Raw genomic sequence first — 18,853 nt, forward strand, 5'->3', positions numbered from 1 at the left:
TACAGTACTATGCTCCCAAAACTTACAGTGTCTGCTGTTCCATTCCATATTCAACATGATACCCTTGGGTTGTTAATTACTTTTATCCAGAAGAATATTAGTTTTATCTTCTGAAGCAAAACAAATTAGACAGATCATGGCTGATTAGAATGCAACAGTAAAATCTCCTTATACTTTCTATTCCACTCCATTTCTCTCCAAAATAGCAGCGATGTCAAATACATAGGTATTTCCCACGCCAGTCTGGACTCTGTTTCTAATAAGTGCTGTGGCTGGAACAATGGTTCTTACACAGTGGCTGAAGTTCTTTAGTTCAGTCATTGTGCACCAAAAGAACAGAACTCCTTAGCAAGTATTTGATGAAACATTTAGATTTCCATATTTCCCTAATTGCATTTTCTAAATGTGTGTGCATCTTATCTGACCAGAGTTTAAATGTTTTCTTTATTTCACTGCTATGGCAAAATAAGAATGAGAAGGACTGGAATGATAATGATGTCTCAATTTATACACTTGAGGAGGGGAAACGATTTAAAAATAAATAAAAGTGGGTGACGGGAGTCCTGATATTGTGTATCCCATAAATGTGTTATTTGAAATAGCAGCTTTCTAAAATGCTTCAAAAGTTCTGCTAAATGTAACTCTAAAAGTAACTCAAAATTTCCACACTGTTAATGTGTTGCACTCTCTCTTTTTTTCTGTTCACAAAATTCTGGAAATGTGTTTGTTTCTTTGTGAAAAGTTTTCCTAAAATTTGTGTGCCACAGACAAAACAGATGGAAGTTGGCTGTGCTGTTCCTTTATTTATTGTCAATTACTATATGTTAACAGTAGATCTTGTATTTAGATCCATTTAAACTTCACTATGCAGCTGCCCATTTGAAAATAAAATGGTTGCCTTCTTTCACTTCAGTGGGCACAATACAAAACATCCATTGAGCTTTCCCTTTATTGCAGCTGCCAGTGCCCAGCCGACTTTTAACAAACCAACCAAGCGGAATAACAATGCAGCTGTAACATTTTATGGTATTTCTGTTAGTTCTCTTTTGAGACCGAAGGTGTTAATTAGGAATCAAAGAATACTACCCTGCCAGCCTTCTTTCACAATCTATATACTGGTCCCTGCAGTTTTCAGAAGAGAAAAATAAATCTAATAAAGGGACAAAAATGTTGTTTGTCACACCAGTAACATGTACTTAATATGCTTTGATCACAAGCTTTTTATGCAGTCTTGTCAGACAGGCTGAAAATATTTTTCCACCTCCCTCCAATTTTTTGTTGTCTTTCCTGAATACTCATTCTCGAGTCTGAAATGTCTGGGTGGGAGAGAAGAAGCTTTAATAAGAGTTTGATTTGCTGGTGAAAATTGATGGTCTTGTTACAAGAACATTATCAACAGCTCTTCTGTTCTTCTATTAAAACATGAAGTGTTTTTAACAAAACATAGTACTCTATCTGCTGGGTATTGAAACTAAGTCTCAGGCTGTCTGGCATTACCTATCAGGTATGACTCAAAAATTTGGAAAAGATACTGCTTAACAGATGACAAGAGTTTCGCTTCAAACAAAAAGTCTTATGCGATAGAGTAATATGTAAAACTTCCTTGTTCATATTCCAGTTAGAAAGGCAGCTTTTGCACTACAGATTTGATAATGGTGTTCATGTATTCCACACTCAAAGATATCAGCATGAAGTCATTACCTTCAATCTTCCATCAAACTTAAAACCTTGAAATAAAACTTTATGAAGTCAGCACCGCTGGGAATTAGTCAAGCTTCCTAGCTCTCCCAGCAAGAGCTTTTACTGTTAGATGTCCCAATCATGCCAAAATCCATTAATCCTGCTGGAGGAAGACAGAAGGAAGCTCAAGTTGTTGATTTAATGTTAATGGATTGAATGGACTTCCAAGGCAGCCTACTGAGTTGTCTAAACTATAAAGCAAACAAAGCAATTTAACTTAATTTATATTTGAAATGTTAAAAACAAATTCATAGTGTAGCTTTGGGAATTAAAAATTGACAATCTTTTATGAAACATGTTGACTGGTACATCATTTGAACAGGTTGATTGCAAATCCTGTGGCTATATCTAGTAAGGTGAGATGACAAAGAAGCAAGGATACTTCTAAGAGACACGGGGGAAAGTAAACAAAATGAAGACAAAATGTGACAAAATGAAAAATGAAGCAAGCCATTAGGCTGGTCCAGAAACAAGGGCCAACTTTTAAAACCCTTTTGATCTGTGACAGATATGTAGTTCAGCAAGGACATGTCATCTTCCAGTTGTGCAACCAGAAGTTGATCTGATCATGAAAGAGCTGGATTCAGTTTTTGGATTGGTGTGCAAAACAACAACAACAACAACAACAACAACAACAACAACAACAACAACAACAACACACTCACTCCATGGTGGTGCAGCCTATGTCAACATAGCAGAAGGAAACATGGACAGAAACCACAGCTGCCATGGATTCAAAAGGCAGAGTGATAAGATCCTAATTCAGTGTTGTCCCCCAGGTAAGTTACTGGATTTGCATATGGCAGAACTGGGTTCAAACTGTATACTATACCACAAGCTCATGGGGGATCCTGGGCAAGTTGCTATCTCTCAGCCTCAGTTTCTCCACAGCACAAGTTTGCCTACCTTTCAAAGCTATTGATGGATGGGATAAATAATATAATACTTTACATAGGGAAAACTGGGGCGTGAAGTTGCCACCCATAAACTGGTAGACGGTGAGACTCAAGGCTCTGTTTCCTGCAGGGGCGGCTGCAGGACCTTAGGTAGTGAAGCTGATCTAGCAGGCTTGAAGTCACCACCTATCCTCTGATAGCTGGTGATATAAATCCTTTGCACTTTAAGGGTCTGGATTTTCATTGGAAGCTTTCTCTATACTTAACCCACTCCTGACATCAGATGTCAGATGTGGGGTAGGTGGCATGGTTTGGGGGGAAATGGCTTCATGACCCAAAGTGAGATCTGTGGTGGTTCATCACCCCTAATCTATATACATATAGTCATCCGTCTGTCCGCCCCCCCATTCTTATTTTTTAATGAATATATTCAATTACTTCAGAGCTAACCCAATGAAAACTTTGGAGCTCTAAGTCTTTAATCTTCATCAGTTTAAGAAGTAGCAAGGACATATTTGGTTGAATGTGTTAAGAGTAGAAAACCAAGCTACTCATGTACCATGATCTTGGGAATTGCTGCTAGCAAAGGGACCACGTGCAAATGCTTCAAACCAAGTAGTTCAACCAACTGAATTTCTTTAAAAAGAAAAGAAGAAAAAATCATAAACACTTCCTCTCTAAAGCAAACAAAACTTGAGAACTGCTTCAACTAACATTTCCTGTATTTCACTTGCCTAATTGTTATGAGCCAGATAGGAGTTCCCATTCAGCTGCACACTTTTGCAGGGGGATCACTTTGGAAATAAGAAAGGAAATGTTTGTGACAAGAGTATCACAAGTTCTATGTCATAAACCAAATCTAGGTCTGCCACTTTTTTGCCTAAGAGAGAGACTATGCTTAAACAGTTACATGACCGAGTTCAATGAGACCAGGTAAGCAGATATAGAATCTTAGCCTCAGTGTGCCACCATAACCCTAAAATAGGCTGGAGGTCATTATTCTGTGTCACAATTTGTGATGGTGGACTCTTATAGTTAGTCAGCAAGTGATGAATCCCTTTAGGAAACAAACATATGCAGGCAGCCTGCTATGTGTTACTTGGGTCTTGAGCATCTCAATCTTCATGTATCTATGATTCAGTTGTGGATAGCAAAAAACTATCAATCAGTTGCAAATACTCCCTTTTGGGGGGAAAGTTGGTTAAGAGGGTTATGGAGAGGCAGCTATAAGCATTTCTTAATAACACCCTCAAGGTCCCAGGCCTCAGAGAGGTTAGGCTGGCCTCAACTAGAGCCAGGGCCTTCTCGGCTGCGGCTCCAACCTGGTGGAATGCTCTGTCACAAGAGACTAGGGCCCTGCGGGACCTGACATCTTTCCGCAGGGCCTGCAAGACAGAGTTGTTCCGCCAGGCCTTTGGTCAGGGCGCAGCTTGACTCCCTCCTCTGGCAACCTGCACAGAATTTTGTTTAATCGGTTGCCATCAATTAGATTTTAACTAATTTTTACAATGAAATATTTTTAGAATGCGTTATTATTTGATTGTTTATTTGATTGTTGTTAGCCGCCCTGAGCCCGGCTTAGCTGGGGAGGGCGGGATATAAATAAAATTTATTATTATTATTATATTCTTGATGGCATGGATTATATAGACTCATTCCAAACTGGACTCAGACTGGTCTATGGGGCTGTGCCATCCTTGGTCACCTGATGGATGATCTTTAAAGAGATTAGGACAAGGGGAGTGTGTCCTTGCTCTTTCTTCTGGATCTCCCTGTGGCTTTTGATGCCACAGACCATAGTATCTTCCTGGACAGACTCTGTGGATGGGAACTGGAGGCACTCTGTTACAGCTAGGGGTGCCAACATGAATACAATATGGGGGGGGGGCAGGTAAGCCCTGGCTGCATGATTGATCACATGATGTGCCACACACACACCATCTGAATGGCAATGCCTATTAAGTGAGGGGGCCCCCTCAAATATTTCCTTGGGAATGGTCTCCTATGGTTCCAGTCCTACCTACAGGGCTGGATCCAGACAATAACATTGGTGAGTGCTTTTTGCCCTCCTCTGCCCTCCTCCTGGCAATTCTGATATGGGGTGCTGCAGGATAGTATTTTATCCCCAATGCTTTTTAAAATATCTATGTATATGAAGCCTCTGGAAGTCTTTAGGCATTTGGGAGCAAGGTGCTACAAATGTACCGATGAAACTCAGCTATGTTTCTCCATAACATCTGAATCAGGGGGTGCTGTATGGGCTCTGAACTGCAGCCTGGATGCAGTTGGTGGGATGGATGAGAGAAAATAAGCTCAGCTTAAATCCTAGTAAGACAGAGGCACTGTGGACGAAGGGTTCATGTGTCTGAAAAATTTGTCAACTGCCTGCCCTGGATGGGGTTGCACTCTCCACGAAGGAGCAGGTACACAGTCTGGGAGTGCTGCTGAATCCTTGTCACTGGAGACCCGGGTAACCTCAGGGCCTAGAACCACCTTTTACCAGCTGTGGCTGATATAACAACTCTGGCTGTTCCTAGACCAGGAGAGCTTGACCACAGTAGTTCAGGCACTGGTGACTTTAAGGTTGGATTACTGAAATATGTTCTGTGTGGGATTTCCCCTGTGCTTGGTTTGGAAATTACAGTTTGTACAGAACGCTGCAGCGTGGTTGCTGAGAGGAGTGAGACTCTGTACAGCATCTAACACCTCTGATCAGAGACCTGCACTGGTTGCTGACTTGTTACTAGGTCAAGTTCAAGGTATATAAAGTCCTCAACTGCTTGGGACCAGGAACTTACAAGATCCCCTTACCCCATATATGCCCATTTGACTGCTTCAGTCTGTGGAACTGGCACTGTCCAGGTGTCACGTAATATTTGCTCTGCACTTAGAATAATAGAATTGTAGAGTTGGAAGGGACCCAGGCTGGATCTATAAAGGTAAAGGGACCCCTGACCATTAGGTCCAGTCGTAACCTACTCTGGGGTTGCGGTGCTCATCTCGCTATACTGGCCGAGGGAGCCGGCGTACAGCTTCCGGGTCATGTGGCCAGCATGACTAAGCCGCTTCTGTCGAACCAGAGCAGCGCATGGAAACGCCGTTTACCTTCCCGCCGGAGCGGTACCTATTATCTACTTGCACTTTGATGTGCTTCTGAACTGCTAGGTGGGCAGGAGCAGGGACTGAGTAATGGGAACTCACCCCGTCGCGGGGATTCGAACCACCGACCTTCTGATCGGCAAGTCTTAGGCTCTGTGGTTTAACCCACAGCACCACCCGTGTCCCTAGGCTGGATCTAGACACATAAAAAAAGCATTTCAGGAAAACGCGTTGTAAACCTCAAAGTGGGAAACCACGTTGGCGAAAGACAGAACTCCAAAGCGACACCTGGTGTCACAGTGTTATAATGATATAAAACACTTTTTCTTTAGTAAATGTAGCTGAGTTCCCAAAGATATGAACATTTTAGCATATAAGTACAGTGGTACCTCGAGTTGCGGACAGGATCTGTTCTGGAGGTCTGGCCAGATCCTGAGGTTTTCGCAACTAGAGAGACCGCTTCTGCGCATGTGCTTGTGGCAAAAACCCGGAAATATACTTCTGGGTTTGCCGCTTACATATCCTGACATTTATGTAACCGGAGGGATATATAAGCGGAGGTATGACTGTACCTACACTTTGTAACTCCCTTTTCATTCAGATAAGCCTATGCAGACATGTAGAAGCTGACACGTGGCAACTTTGTTACATATCTTTAGGCACCAAGCAAAAACATTATTCTTCTCCCAAGCCTTTGGCTAATTAAACCATCTATGGACCATGTGTGTGTGGTGGGATACTATTGTTTGTTACTATGCTATCTATTTTTGTGTTTTTATAGTGTAAACCACCCTGTGATCATCAGATTAAGAGGGGTATAGACATTTAATAAATAAATAACAAATAGCCTGTTTTTAGCTTTACTGTTGATTTTAATTATATTATGAATTTTTAAACTTTGCCTTCTATTGATTTTAATGTTTGCTTTATTTTTGTAGGCTACTTAGAGGTTATGTTTACAATCAAGCTGCATATAAATGTTGTTAAATAACTAAAAAGAAATCAAAGTATGTTCTAAGTAATGGAGCCCCAAACTATTCATATTTATTTATTTAAAATAATTCTATCTTGTCTCTCCTGCATTTGAGGCACCTTATGATAATAAAACACAATAAAGACAATTATAAAACATTACGACCAGATAATTTCACTGCAGTATCTTCCCACTTTAATTTCCATCAGCTTTGAAAGTCTGTCTTTAAAATATAGGTCTTATAACCCTATTTTAAAAAGTTGTGAAATAACTCTGAACTGAGCTTGAAAAAGACCACCAGGGGTAAAGCTCTCAACTTGTCTGGTCCTGGTTAACAATCTTGATGCCCTGTGTCCTGAACTAACTCTGGACCGTTTTCAGTTGCAGTTCCACATATACTGAACTGCACAGATCCAAACACTTAAAAGCCACAGCATTTATGTTTCAGTTGCTGTGGCAACACAAATTACTGTTTATATGGTGATGGCTAATAGCTGGGCTTTGAAAACAATAAATGAATGAATAATTAAGTACAATATTTGATTTTTCCTTTGTTTTACACAGAGCTTATAAAGCTTTGTCTTCTCCTTTTCAGCAGAGGAACACGGCAATTATTCACCACTGGGTATAATCAACAAAATGGCCTGCCCTAAGTCAACACAGAATGCTTATCCCCAGTGAACTGCAGGCATACCTGCAGACTTCAACTACCATGCCATGAAAAGCCAGGGTTGCTATAAATTAGGGTGAGGGAATCTCAGGCCCAGGGATGGATGAGACCCTGCAGGCTTGTCTGTCCAGCCCTCTGATCCGTACCCAGGCCATGTACCCCTCCACAATCCATACTTCCAGGATGCTGCTCTGCACTGTCTAAAAGTACTTTCGCCCACTTTGAAAGTATCCTTTAAATATTATAAAGCCTCGTGCTTACCTAGATGAAGAGAAGTTTCTGTATGCACACATGCATATTGGGGACATTTGCGTAGCACCCCATAGATCTGAACTGACCAGCTGAGTTGTAGTCCAGACCCTCTACCACTTAAATTCACTGCATTGTTACTGAAGGGGGTTAATCACCCAGACCTTATCTGTTTCATGATCAGTAGTGCAAACTCAAGCTTTCTCAGTTACCATAATCCCAAACCCAAAGAATTCTGCTCTGTTTGGCAACAATGGGACTCGCCTCAAGACCTCAGCAATCACAATAATACTATTCCTTAAATTAATAACAACAAGGAAACATAAATGGCATTTTTAAATGCCTGCAAACAATTAACATTCCCCCCCCCCCATCCTATTCACTTGGATACAAATCCCACTGATTTCGGTGGAAATGATTACAATTGCAGTCTTTAAACAATAACGGGCAGAGGCTGCCGAGAATATAAAAAGAAAGCTTTCCAAGTTGCTCCAGATCTGGGTAAGCATTTTTAATGGTAAGCATTTGAAAGACAAACTCCACTGGGGGAAAAAGGCCAAGTTAACAAGGGAACACTTGAAGGAAGTCTAATCTCAGCTGGCATGTTGACTGGGAAGGTCAGCTTCACGCACGCGTTCACAGCTGGAGTCGGGCTCCCTCTGTCAGGCCAATTGTCCTCTGCACTCCAGATACTAAGCCAAACTGAAGGTGCCTTCACTCTGCCAGACCCTTGCATTTTACTAGTTTAAAGGGAGTCTCCTTCCCCCACCACATCACCCTGTCAGTTTACATATCATTTCCACAGAGCAGTCACCACAAAAAAAGGAATACCGGGTGTATGCTATGCAACGACTTTTTCAGTCTTTCCCCTTAAAGTCACACAACCCTGACAATGCATATAGATTTAGCAAACAGGGAATGCAACACATTAGTTGTGCTTTATTTAAGTACAAGATGGCCCAGTATTTAAAAGCAGCATAGTTCGACAATTTATATGTGTCAAGGAAAGCAGAATTGACTAAAATGTATTTCTATAATGCTATCATTCTTGAGCTTAGCCACCGTGATCGAGATAGTCTTACCATACAGGGCCATTCTAATTAATAAGAATATCATAAACCTTTATGACATATGGTGAATTTATTTACTTACCTTATACTATTAAACTTTTGTTGTGTGGTGGTCTGATGACTAGATACAAATAAACAAATCTGATCTATCATGATTTATTAATTGTAAACTAGCTATAGGTTGATCCTATTTTACTTCTGACTAAATATGTATAGTTCCAACTTATACATTCACTATCCTTGATTCCAAACAGCACAGATGAAATACTTTGCAATAATTGTGTTTTGCCATGTTCTACAGCACATGAAAGAAAGCAGTGTTTTATATACATTACATTTATATACATTATCCATCAAGTCTCATCTGTAGGCTGGATAGGCTGACGACAGATGTCTGAGGCAATACAGTGGTACCTTGGTTCTCGAACTTAATCCATTCTGGGAGTCCATTTGACTCCAGAAACTGTCGAAAACCAAGGCATGGCTTCCAATTGGCTGCAGGAGCTTCCTGCACTCAATCGGAAGCTGCAGAAGCCATGGAAGCCACGTCGGATGTTTGGCTTCTGGAAAACGTTTACAAACTGGAACACTTACTTCTGGGTTTGTGGCATTTGGGAGCCAGTTTGTTCAACGACTAAGCCGTTCAGGAACCAAGGTACCACTGTACCTGAATCCTCAACTTTCAGGAAGGCAGATACCTTTGCCACTTGGCTGCTATGTCACATTTTGAGTGTGTCCTTCTGCCTGTCCCTGTGGTGCACAGCATCAAACATTTCCAGAGGAGTAGTTGTGTTTGTTGGTTTCAGCAAAACAATCAGTCTTGTGGCAACTTAATAACTAACAAATTTATTCTGGCATATATATTTTGCCACTCTTGTTTCCAGTGAGGAATTGTTACATAGAATGAAGTTATTAGTCAATAGCTTTACTTGGTTAACAACAAACAAAACATTCAGCTAGGAACAGTAATTTGCACCAAGAGTGGAAAATAAGGAGGCGAGACATAAGGTTGTGTGAAATAGGCCATGTTTATTCCTTTAAAATGGACCAGCGGTGGGGGGAAATGGTGGGGGATATTAACTGCATATGGCAAACTGTGGTCAAGCCAGCCCTACTAAGAATGAGGAGCAGCATTTCATCTACCCCTTTCCTTATGCCCCATCTTTCAGTTGAGTCAAGAGGCCTTGCTGCTTTATAGGTTGGCCCCAAAGGTGTTCCCTACCCACAGCCTCAAAGACAAATCTCAGGACTACATCTGTTACTCTTAAAGGTGCCTAAGGATGCTCAGCAAACCTTACCGTAATTATTTTGGCCTATGTGGCCAATTAACCTATTCAATGGCTGCCACTTGCTAAGAGCACCAGCCACCAAATCAGTACAGTGTAGGCAAAAAAAATCAATCAGCAAAGCCAAAAAATTCCTACTTGGTCCCAGAAGACAACTAGCAATGCCTATACTGAACAAGGCGTAAGGGGTGGGTGCCAAGGAATGGAAGAGGCTGAAGGAGAGGCTTAAATAGTCAAAACTTAGCCCCGCCATCTCCTTTAGCATTAGCATGTGTTAGGACTCTTGAAGCCTCCCCTTCCCTAAAGGGCTGCAAAGGAGATTTGCCTGCTTCAGGCAAGGCTGCAAGGAGATTTGTCATAATGGTTTGAAATAGCATTAGTTGCTCTATGAATAATGAAGTTGACCTCAATAGTAAAGTAAAAAGATACTGGCTTTAAATGGAGAAAATTCACTACCAAGAATTACTATGATGACCGATAACGCAAAGCAATGTTCCAAACAATGGTTGAAGTTGAGAAAGAGAAAAAAAAGGTGGTAATCACAAAGTTTCACCCAATTAAACAATCTTGATGTCATGATAATAGCAACAAATTGATGTTCCGTCTATTCACTTTCATGAAAAGTAGCACTTTTCTCAAAGTCATACAATTATTTTAAAAGTGCAGCAACAAACCTTTAGCCCATTTTATCATTTCAAAAACTATACAAATGGAGCTTGCACATTTTTCAAGCATTAAACTGGGTGGATATAAATGTGACCTAAAATCCGCAAGACAGTGGTGCAGCATCACCTCCTGGTTTGGAAGAACAGTTTTCACATATCAAGGAGGCCTCCAGTATAAAAGTCTAATACTCTACTGTGTCCAAATCTGTTTGTCTTGAGGGGGGGGGGAAGATATCTTCTAGATCTATCAGCAGCTTTCGACATGGTCGATCACGAACTTCTGGACCACCGCCTTGCCGACGTGGGGATCCAGGGCACAGTCCTTCAATGGCTGCGCTCGTTTCTCTCTGGTCGGGGACAGAGGGTGGCGCTTGGGGGGGAATTGTCATCGCGCCACTCCTTGGTGTGTGGAGTACCTCAGGGTGCGATACTCTCCCCGATGCTTTTCAACATCTTTATGCGCCCCCTCGCCCAGCTTGTTCGGAGTTTTGGGCTGGGTTGTCATCAGTATGCCGATGACACCCAACTCTATCTGTTGATGGATGGCCATCCTGACTCGGCCCCAGACACACTGACCAGATGTTTGGAAGCTGTGGCTGGATGGTTACGTGGGAGCCGGTTGAAGCTAAATCCTTCGAAGACAGAGGTCCTGTGGCTGGGACGGGGCGATATGGGATTGGGGGGGCAACTCCCATCTCTTGCGGGGGCGCAATTAGTGCCAGCACCGTCCGTTAAGAGTTTGGGTGTAATCTTCGACACCTCCCTTTCCATGGAGGCGCAGATTGCAGCTATAACAAAGGCAGCATTTTTCCATCTCCGCCAAGCTAAGCAGTTGGCTCCTTACCTCTCTCGCCCTGACTTAGCCACTGTGATCCATGCGATGGTCACCTCCAGACTGGATTATTGTAACTCGCTCTATGTGGGGCTGCCCTTGAGACTGACCCAGAAACTCCAGCGGGTGCAGAATGCTGCAGCGAGACTCCTTACGAGGTCTTCGCTGCGAGATCACATTCACCCGGTGCTATACCAGCTGCACTGGCTCCCGGTGGAGTACAGGATCAGGTTTAAGGTGCTGGTCTTAACCTTTAAAGCCCTATATGGCCTAGGACCCTCGTACCTACGGGACCGCCTCTCCTGGTATGCCCCACAGAGAAACCTACGGTCTTCAAATAAAAACATCTTGAAGGTCCCAGGCCACAGAGAAGTTAGGCTGGCCTCAACTAGAGCCAGAGCTTTTTCGGCTGTGGCTCCGATCTGGTGGAACACTCTGTCACAAGAGACTAGGGCCCTGCGGGACTTGACATCTTTCCGCAGGGCCTGCAAGACAGAGCTGTTCCACCAAGCCTTTGGCCAGGGCATAGCCTGACTCCCTCCCTCGGCAATCTTCGCAGAGCTCTGGGCCAATGGTTGCTAGTGGCTTGAATTAATTAATTTTTATAATGAATGATTTTAGAATGTTGTTTATGTTGTACTTTTGTACTGTTTTATTGTTGTTAGCCGCCCTGAGCCCGGCTTCGGCTGGGGAGGGCGGGATATAAATAAAATTTATTATTTATTATTATTATTATTATGTTCAAATGCCTTTGACCTTCTACCCAGTAGCCACACCAGAGAAGATTAGGGGTGGGTATCCAATGTCAGATCAACTAAAAGCACTCTAGTTTATCACCAGGTTTGATAAGTGGCATATAGACAGGGGTGGGGGACCTTTTCCAGCCTGAGGTCCACATTCTTTCATAGGAAACCTTATGGAGATCACATGCCTATAGTGGGTGGAACACTGAACGCAGAAGGCTACATTGCTGCCCACATGCAGAAGTCAGAGATTTCTTCACACAAACACATCTCTCCATCCCAGCAAGCAAGAGCAACTTCCACAGTTGAAGGATATATTACAGTCAGGCAGAGGCACTCAAGAAGGATCTGAGCAGAGCCAGAGAGCAGTGTGGCCTGGGCAGGGCAGGGCACAGCTTGGAAAGCATCCCAAGAACCAGACAGAGATGCCTGAATGGCTACATCCTCCCCTCAAGTCAAAGCTTCCTTATCTCTGATATGGAGACTACAATTTCCTTGGCCAGACTGAGTAGTAAATCCAAAGCGAAGATTGATCTACCTTCCTGGGCACCTGCTCTGGTCTTAGGCAGAGATCAGTTAAAGATTAAATAAAATACTGCACTTCAAAGCCATGCCTTGGGAAGCGAAGATAAAGATAGCATCCAGCAGTGCTAACCAAGTTTATGCTCTTGCTTCATTTTTAACTACTCTGTAAACAATGCATCATAATTATATGGTGGGTTGGTATAAGTACCCGAAAGAACATAAGACAGGGCTGCCATCCAAGACACCCCAAAAGTTGTTGAGCCTGGTGGATCAGGCCAGTAGCCCATCAAATAATACAAGATACTTGTATATGTACCTTGCACCTATTTTGAATGGACAAAAAAATGTATCTAAATGGCTTACATCCTATTTTCTAATAAACAGATGTTTAAGGCCGTAATCCTATATAACCTCTTATCTGGGAGTAAGCCCCATTGAACTCATTAGGATTGCACTATAAAGCAACATCTACACAGGTGTTTTGGCAAGAAATTGATTGTTTTTCTAGGTTGCCCCTTGTAGTATGGTTCTAAACACATACATCCCCTAAGTGTGCATGGATTTGCCTTTGAAGTGGCGTCTCTGTGCCACCTCAAGGTATAGTAGAGTGAAGTGAGATCATCCAGTACACATGTATTGCAGTGCCCTAGCCTAGACAGCAGCTTCTCAGTGAATGTACAACAATAAAACAAAGCATGCAAGCTGTGGATGTAGCTTAATTCCTATATAAAAGCACTTTTCATGTATAAATTTTGATAATCTGAAAGCGTATTCTCAACCATACTTTTTTTCTACTCAGGCTCCATAAATCCACAATTAACACATACATATTTTACCTCTTTGTACCAAACAAAAAGAAATAAAAATCTGCCATGTACTTTGACAGCACAGAAAAATACTAATATAAACATACAGCGCGCGCACACACACACACACACACACACACACACACACACACGGCACTGAGCCTCTCGGGCTTGCTGATCAGAAGGTCGGCAATATGAATCTATGCAATGAGGTGAGCTCCCATTGCTCTGTCCTAGCTTCTGCCAACCTAGCAGTTTGAAAGCACACCAGTGAAAGTAGATATATAGGTAATGCTGCAGCGGGAAGGTAAACAGCATTTCTGTGCACCTGGCACTCATCACAGTGTTCTGTTGCACCAGAAGCAGTTTAGTCCTGTTGGCCACATGACCTAGAAAGTTGTCTGTGGACAAGCGCTGGCTCCCTCAGCCCAAAAAGCAACATGAGCACCGCACCCCATAGTTGCCTTTGACTGGACTTAACCATCCAGGGGTCCTTTACCTTTACCTTACGTGGCACTGTAAATCCTGACTGTCTCTGCTAAGAAGTAACCCACTGAGTTCAACTATACATACTACCAGGCATGTTTCTATAGGACTACAGTCTTAAACATATTTTAGAACTCTACCATCTCCATCCCCTGGTACCTTCCAGCTCAGAATATACAAACAAAGAGTACCAAGTGTTGGAGAGCTGTAAGAAGTACCATGGCTCACTTAGTTTGCAGTAGCCCCGCTGAATGTAATAGAATGCATGATTGCAGCCTACAGATTTGAAAGTGACATGGATCATGCTCAATCCTAATGTGAGTATTTTTACAATAATATTTATATCATAGCTCATGATGCTGGTTGCAATGCTAAATCAGATTTTTTTAGCTCTTGAGGATGGTTCCCAAGACTCTGTCAGGCTCCATGGTGCATTTGGATTTTTGTTGCTCGTTGGTGGTGGAAAACAGGCACATCTGTCTAAAACCGGAGTGCCTCAAGCTTGGGAATTACACAGTGCTGCCCATCTCAGTTATATCTGATGTAGTCAGAGTGATGGACAGATACGAGACTGTCTGATAGCCCCACTTTTAAAGAACTGCCTTCTGATTCCATGTCATGTTGGGGTGGGTTCCACAAAATGCAAATGTGTTGTTTGCAACAGTAAAATCTATTGGGTTTTCCATGGAAAGGTTAAATCCCAGTTAAATGCATAGGCTGGCATTTTTATGCCATTGACATCCTGAGGGTGCTTTGAAGGAATTGCATACATGAGGAGTGCTGATCCCACAACACCCATAGGGTAACAAACCTATTGAGACGGACACCTTCTTTCTTGTGAAACTCCACTGCTCCTAAAGAACAAACTCAAACTCCACAATGTCCTTAATTGTTTTTAGCGCTCACGCAACTGTCTCTCAGAACAGCTCATCTGCATTTTTTTTTTTTTAAGTAACCGTAACTGTGGAACAGGATCACAGGGGAAAAAAACACCATTTTCACAAAGTTCCCTTTGAGAGGGGCAAACCTAAACCAGTAGACACACCACGGGGTTTTGCTTAGGTTACTAGATACCCATCGCTTTAAGCAGCATGGCTTATTTCGGATACCGCTGTCCCCTGCTTAATCCAGGACATCACGTCCTCAGCAGAACATGGTCTTGCTCTGGCATGGGTGACCATCGCGCAAAGGACTGAGATCGACGAGATTCTTTATCCTCCGCTAGTTTTTATACTTTATTCTAACTAAGCCAAAGTCTGCGCAATTGAAATAGAATCACAGAGCCCTCCTCGCATGTCTTCATCCGCCCCTCTCCCTCCGTTGTTTCAGTGGGTCTCAGATTGTAAACCCTCGAGGTAGGACCTGTCTTACCTGTTCTTCGTAAAGCACGCCGATGGCGTAATCATAGCATCACCCCCTATACCTAGCCTCACCAACGACTAAGGTAGCGGCTTTCTCATTGCCCTGCCCCCGCTCCTCTTCGTTCCCACAGCTGCAAAAGAAGGGCGCTTGCCCCGCGCGCCAAAGCCACTTACAGGTAAGAGGTGAAGACGCTGAGGTTGGCGGGCACGCCGGCCAGGCCCAGGTCCGAGCAGTCCACTCTCACCAGCATCCCGTCTTCCTCGCAGTGGCAAGCGGCCGGGCAGCTCCTCGGGCGCCTTCCGAACGGGCTCCCTCCGCCGGCAAGCGGCACCAACGCGCCGAGGAGCCCCAGCAAGCTGGCAAGGAGCAGCGCGCGGGCGGCGGCGGCGGCAGAGGAGGTGTCCATGGTGCCAAGGCAGCGCTGAGGGGGCGAGCGGCGAAAACGGCGGAGCTCCTTTCCTGAGAAGCCGAGGGAGCCGCTGACATTCCCCCCTCAGCTGTACGGCGCGGGGGCTTGGCGACGCTCGGAGGCGCGCGCTCGGCTTTTTGAGGTGGGAAGGCGACTCTCGCCCTTCTGTGAATAGATAGCCTCAAACTCAGCGAGAGAGGGGACGCTTAGAATAGCTGGCAGCTCATGAAACTGCAGTTGGAGGGACTGCGGCGGCGACTGCTGCTGCACCCGTAAGCCCCAGCCGCTCTTTGTAGGAGCATCTCAGTTTACACGCTGTTTTTAAAGAGCTGGAGTCTGAACCGCGCGCGCCCGCTGACGTCGCCCCGACGTCGCCTCGCAGCCACGCTCCCTACTCCTGCCAAGCGCCGGAGAGGGGGGGCGTGGTTGCGTGAGCGACAGAAAGCTCGCGAGGGGGGTGGGGCTTGTGCGCTCTCTTGCCAGAGCCCGGCGGGAACAGAAGTTGGCCGAGGCAGATGCGAACGCCGAGTGGGAGTTTAGGCGCGCTTCGCTCCCTTCCCGCCCCTTCTTCTTGCTGCTGTTTGGTGTGCCAAGCGGGAAAAGGCCAGCTTGGCAGCGCCTCAGAGCTGCGAGGCGATAGTCCTTGACGCAACTAAAGCCCGGGACGGCCGTAGTTTTCCCCTCGACGTACACAAACCCCGCGCAGCCGAAGCCCCTCACGTCAAATGTCAGCCGGAACTTTGTTCTTACGGAAGTCACCATTCCCGCCGCCCCACAAACATCTCACCTTCAACCGCTCCATGGTGGCGGGGATTCAGCAGGTGCAGCTTTTCTGAGCACCCTGCAGCTGTTAAAGAAACAGGAGGTCAGACACGTGTGAAGCGTCACTTCAGTCCCCGTTCCCAAGAGAGCGTTTTCTTTAAGCAGCCTGCTAACGACATATAAATATAAGTTCAAGGCATTCGCAGGAAGATCTGTCTGGTGGCAGTCATAGCCAGAGGGGGGCAGTGGGTAGGGTTACTAATCTCACCGAGGTATCACGGAGCGGTTTCAGATATTTATCCCATTGCATAGCTGTCAACTTTTCCCTTTTCTTGCGAGGAATCCTATTCGGAATGAGGGAATTTCCCTTAAAAAAAAGGGAAACGTTGACATCTATGCCCATTGTGATGGCGACCAGATCGACAACATATGTCCTTACTGTAGAAGCAGGACTATAGTTTTGTCTCCCACGTCTACTCTTCCCCAAGTGTAAGGCAGGTGTCCCCCCCCCCCAGTCTAAAAACTTAAGAGTTGATGGAAGAAACCAACCACAGTAGAACAAAGTCTACTTGCTAATTATCAAGTTTTTAAAATATATATATAACGTTCAAACAACAGTTCAGTTCTATCCCTGATGGGCAAGTTGTGCATCGATTTCAATCTGTTAGGGAGGACGATTTGAGCCTGCAAATCCTGATTCCTTTCAATTGTTCGGCACTGGATGAAGTTTTAGCCTATTTCTTGGCTAAATAGGAGGATTTGACCTCCTCCCCAACTATAATAAATCTGTGTATTTTTGTGGGTCCGGTATAGGATCTTGGATAGGAATGCAAGAATCCGAGGGGAAGTAATCAAGCAGAAAAGAAGAAAAAAGAAAAAGGGGAAAAGAGGAAAAGAAGAAGAAGGGATCTCTTGTTTTGTACCAGATTATATATTTATATTGAATCTTCCCTTTCCTCAGGATGGCATACACAGCCCCTGTCTCCTACACCAGTTTTATCCTCACAACAACCCTGTGAGGTAGGTTAGGCTGAGAAAAAGCGACGGGCCAAAGGTCACCAAGGGAGTTTCATGACTTGGTGGGGATTTGAAGACTCGTCTCCCCAATCCTAGATAGACACACTTATCAACCACAGAGAAATGGCAAGTGACATCTGAGGTTGGAAACCTGACTCAGACGTCCTTCAGAAGGAATATGCACCACTGCAAAGTAGTTTTCAGGTATTCGCTTCTGCTTGTACAGAATGCAAACATTTCTCATCAAACTGGGGGAACTTCTGAAAAATCCTCAGTAACTTGGAGTAAACGGGACCCTTGCAGTTTCATTAATCATTAATTTCTAAAATGGCAGTTGCCCGAATAACTGCAGTTCATCTTAGGCAAGATGGCGGCCCCATTCATTGTGTGTTCCAACAGTCATCTATGTACTTTACCAAAGAATACCACGCCTGCATAGTTTTAGTCAACTGATAAGCAAATATTTTTCAAACATATGATTAAACACTATTTGCATTCTTTGCTGGGTTGTTATAGCCATATTTAATTTGTTCCAAAAGAGTATAACGTCTATTGTTTACCTTGCTCTTTTCATGCTGAGGAAATAATGCTTTCGGCATGATATCTCTACTTCCTTTTGATAAATGCAGTTTGATTAATAATTGAGAGGGAGGGGGAAAACGATATTTTGCTTGGACATTATTTATTTTTTATGCATATGTTTGATTATCTAATAGGCCAGTGTGCAATATTAACATATCTTTATTTAGTTGCTGCTAATACAAATATTAACCTTTGAATAAGTCTAGTGTTGGGATGTTTTGTTTTGTTTTTGGGTCCTTATTGGAAGCAGGATGTGATTGGATTGGAATTCTTTATTTTGTGCTGCGTGCCAAATATTTGTACTATAATCAGACCATATGCATCATTTGAAGTTCTGTTTATGTAAGACCCCCCTCCACAATTCCACATGTATGAAATTACACTATTTTCACTCTCATATAAGACATTATATGTTGGGGACGCTCTCTTGGAGTTGCTAGCAGTGTGATTTACTAATCTTTCTGGAGTAGACTTTTTATGTGTATGGAAGGCTCATTACATAGCTTGCTTCCCTCCAACCAAGCCAGCCATGGAAACCACTATCGGAGGTGAGGGGAGAGGACACTGGGGATAAAGGTTCCCCTTTGGTAATGCTGAAGCTTTGTGACTGCCACCCAAGAAAGTTTGCTTGGTATTGAGTCTGTTGTCTTTTTGGTGCCGGGTAAGTCCTTTTACATTTTC

At 43.7% G+C, this 18,853-nt stretch overlaps 1 protein-coding gene across 1 annotated transcript in view; it reads right to left on the bottom strand.

The window, feature by feature from the left end:
- The window catches only part of LGR5 (leucine rich repeat containing G protein-coupled receptor 5), a 68,221-nt gene extending 52,094 nt beyond the window's left edge, over positions 1 to 16,127 (bottom strand). Inside the window, exon 1 of the mRNA XM_081211939.1 lies at positions 15,576 to 16,127. Within this exon, the coding sequence (XP_081068065.1) occupies positions 15,576 to 15,808 (233 nt within the window). The 5' untranslated portion in view covers positions 15,809 to 16,127. The remainder of the gene's footprint in view (positions 1 to 15,575) is intronic.
- Positions 16,128 to 18,853: the final 2,726 nt, after the last annotated feature.

This window comes from Podarcis bocagei (genome assembly GCF_964188305.1).
Source record: "Podarcis bocagei genome assembly, chromosome: 10".
Lineage (NCBI taxonomy): Eukaryota > Metazoa > Chordata > Lepidosauria > Squamata > Lacertidae > Podarcis > Podarcis bocagei.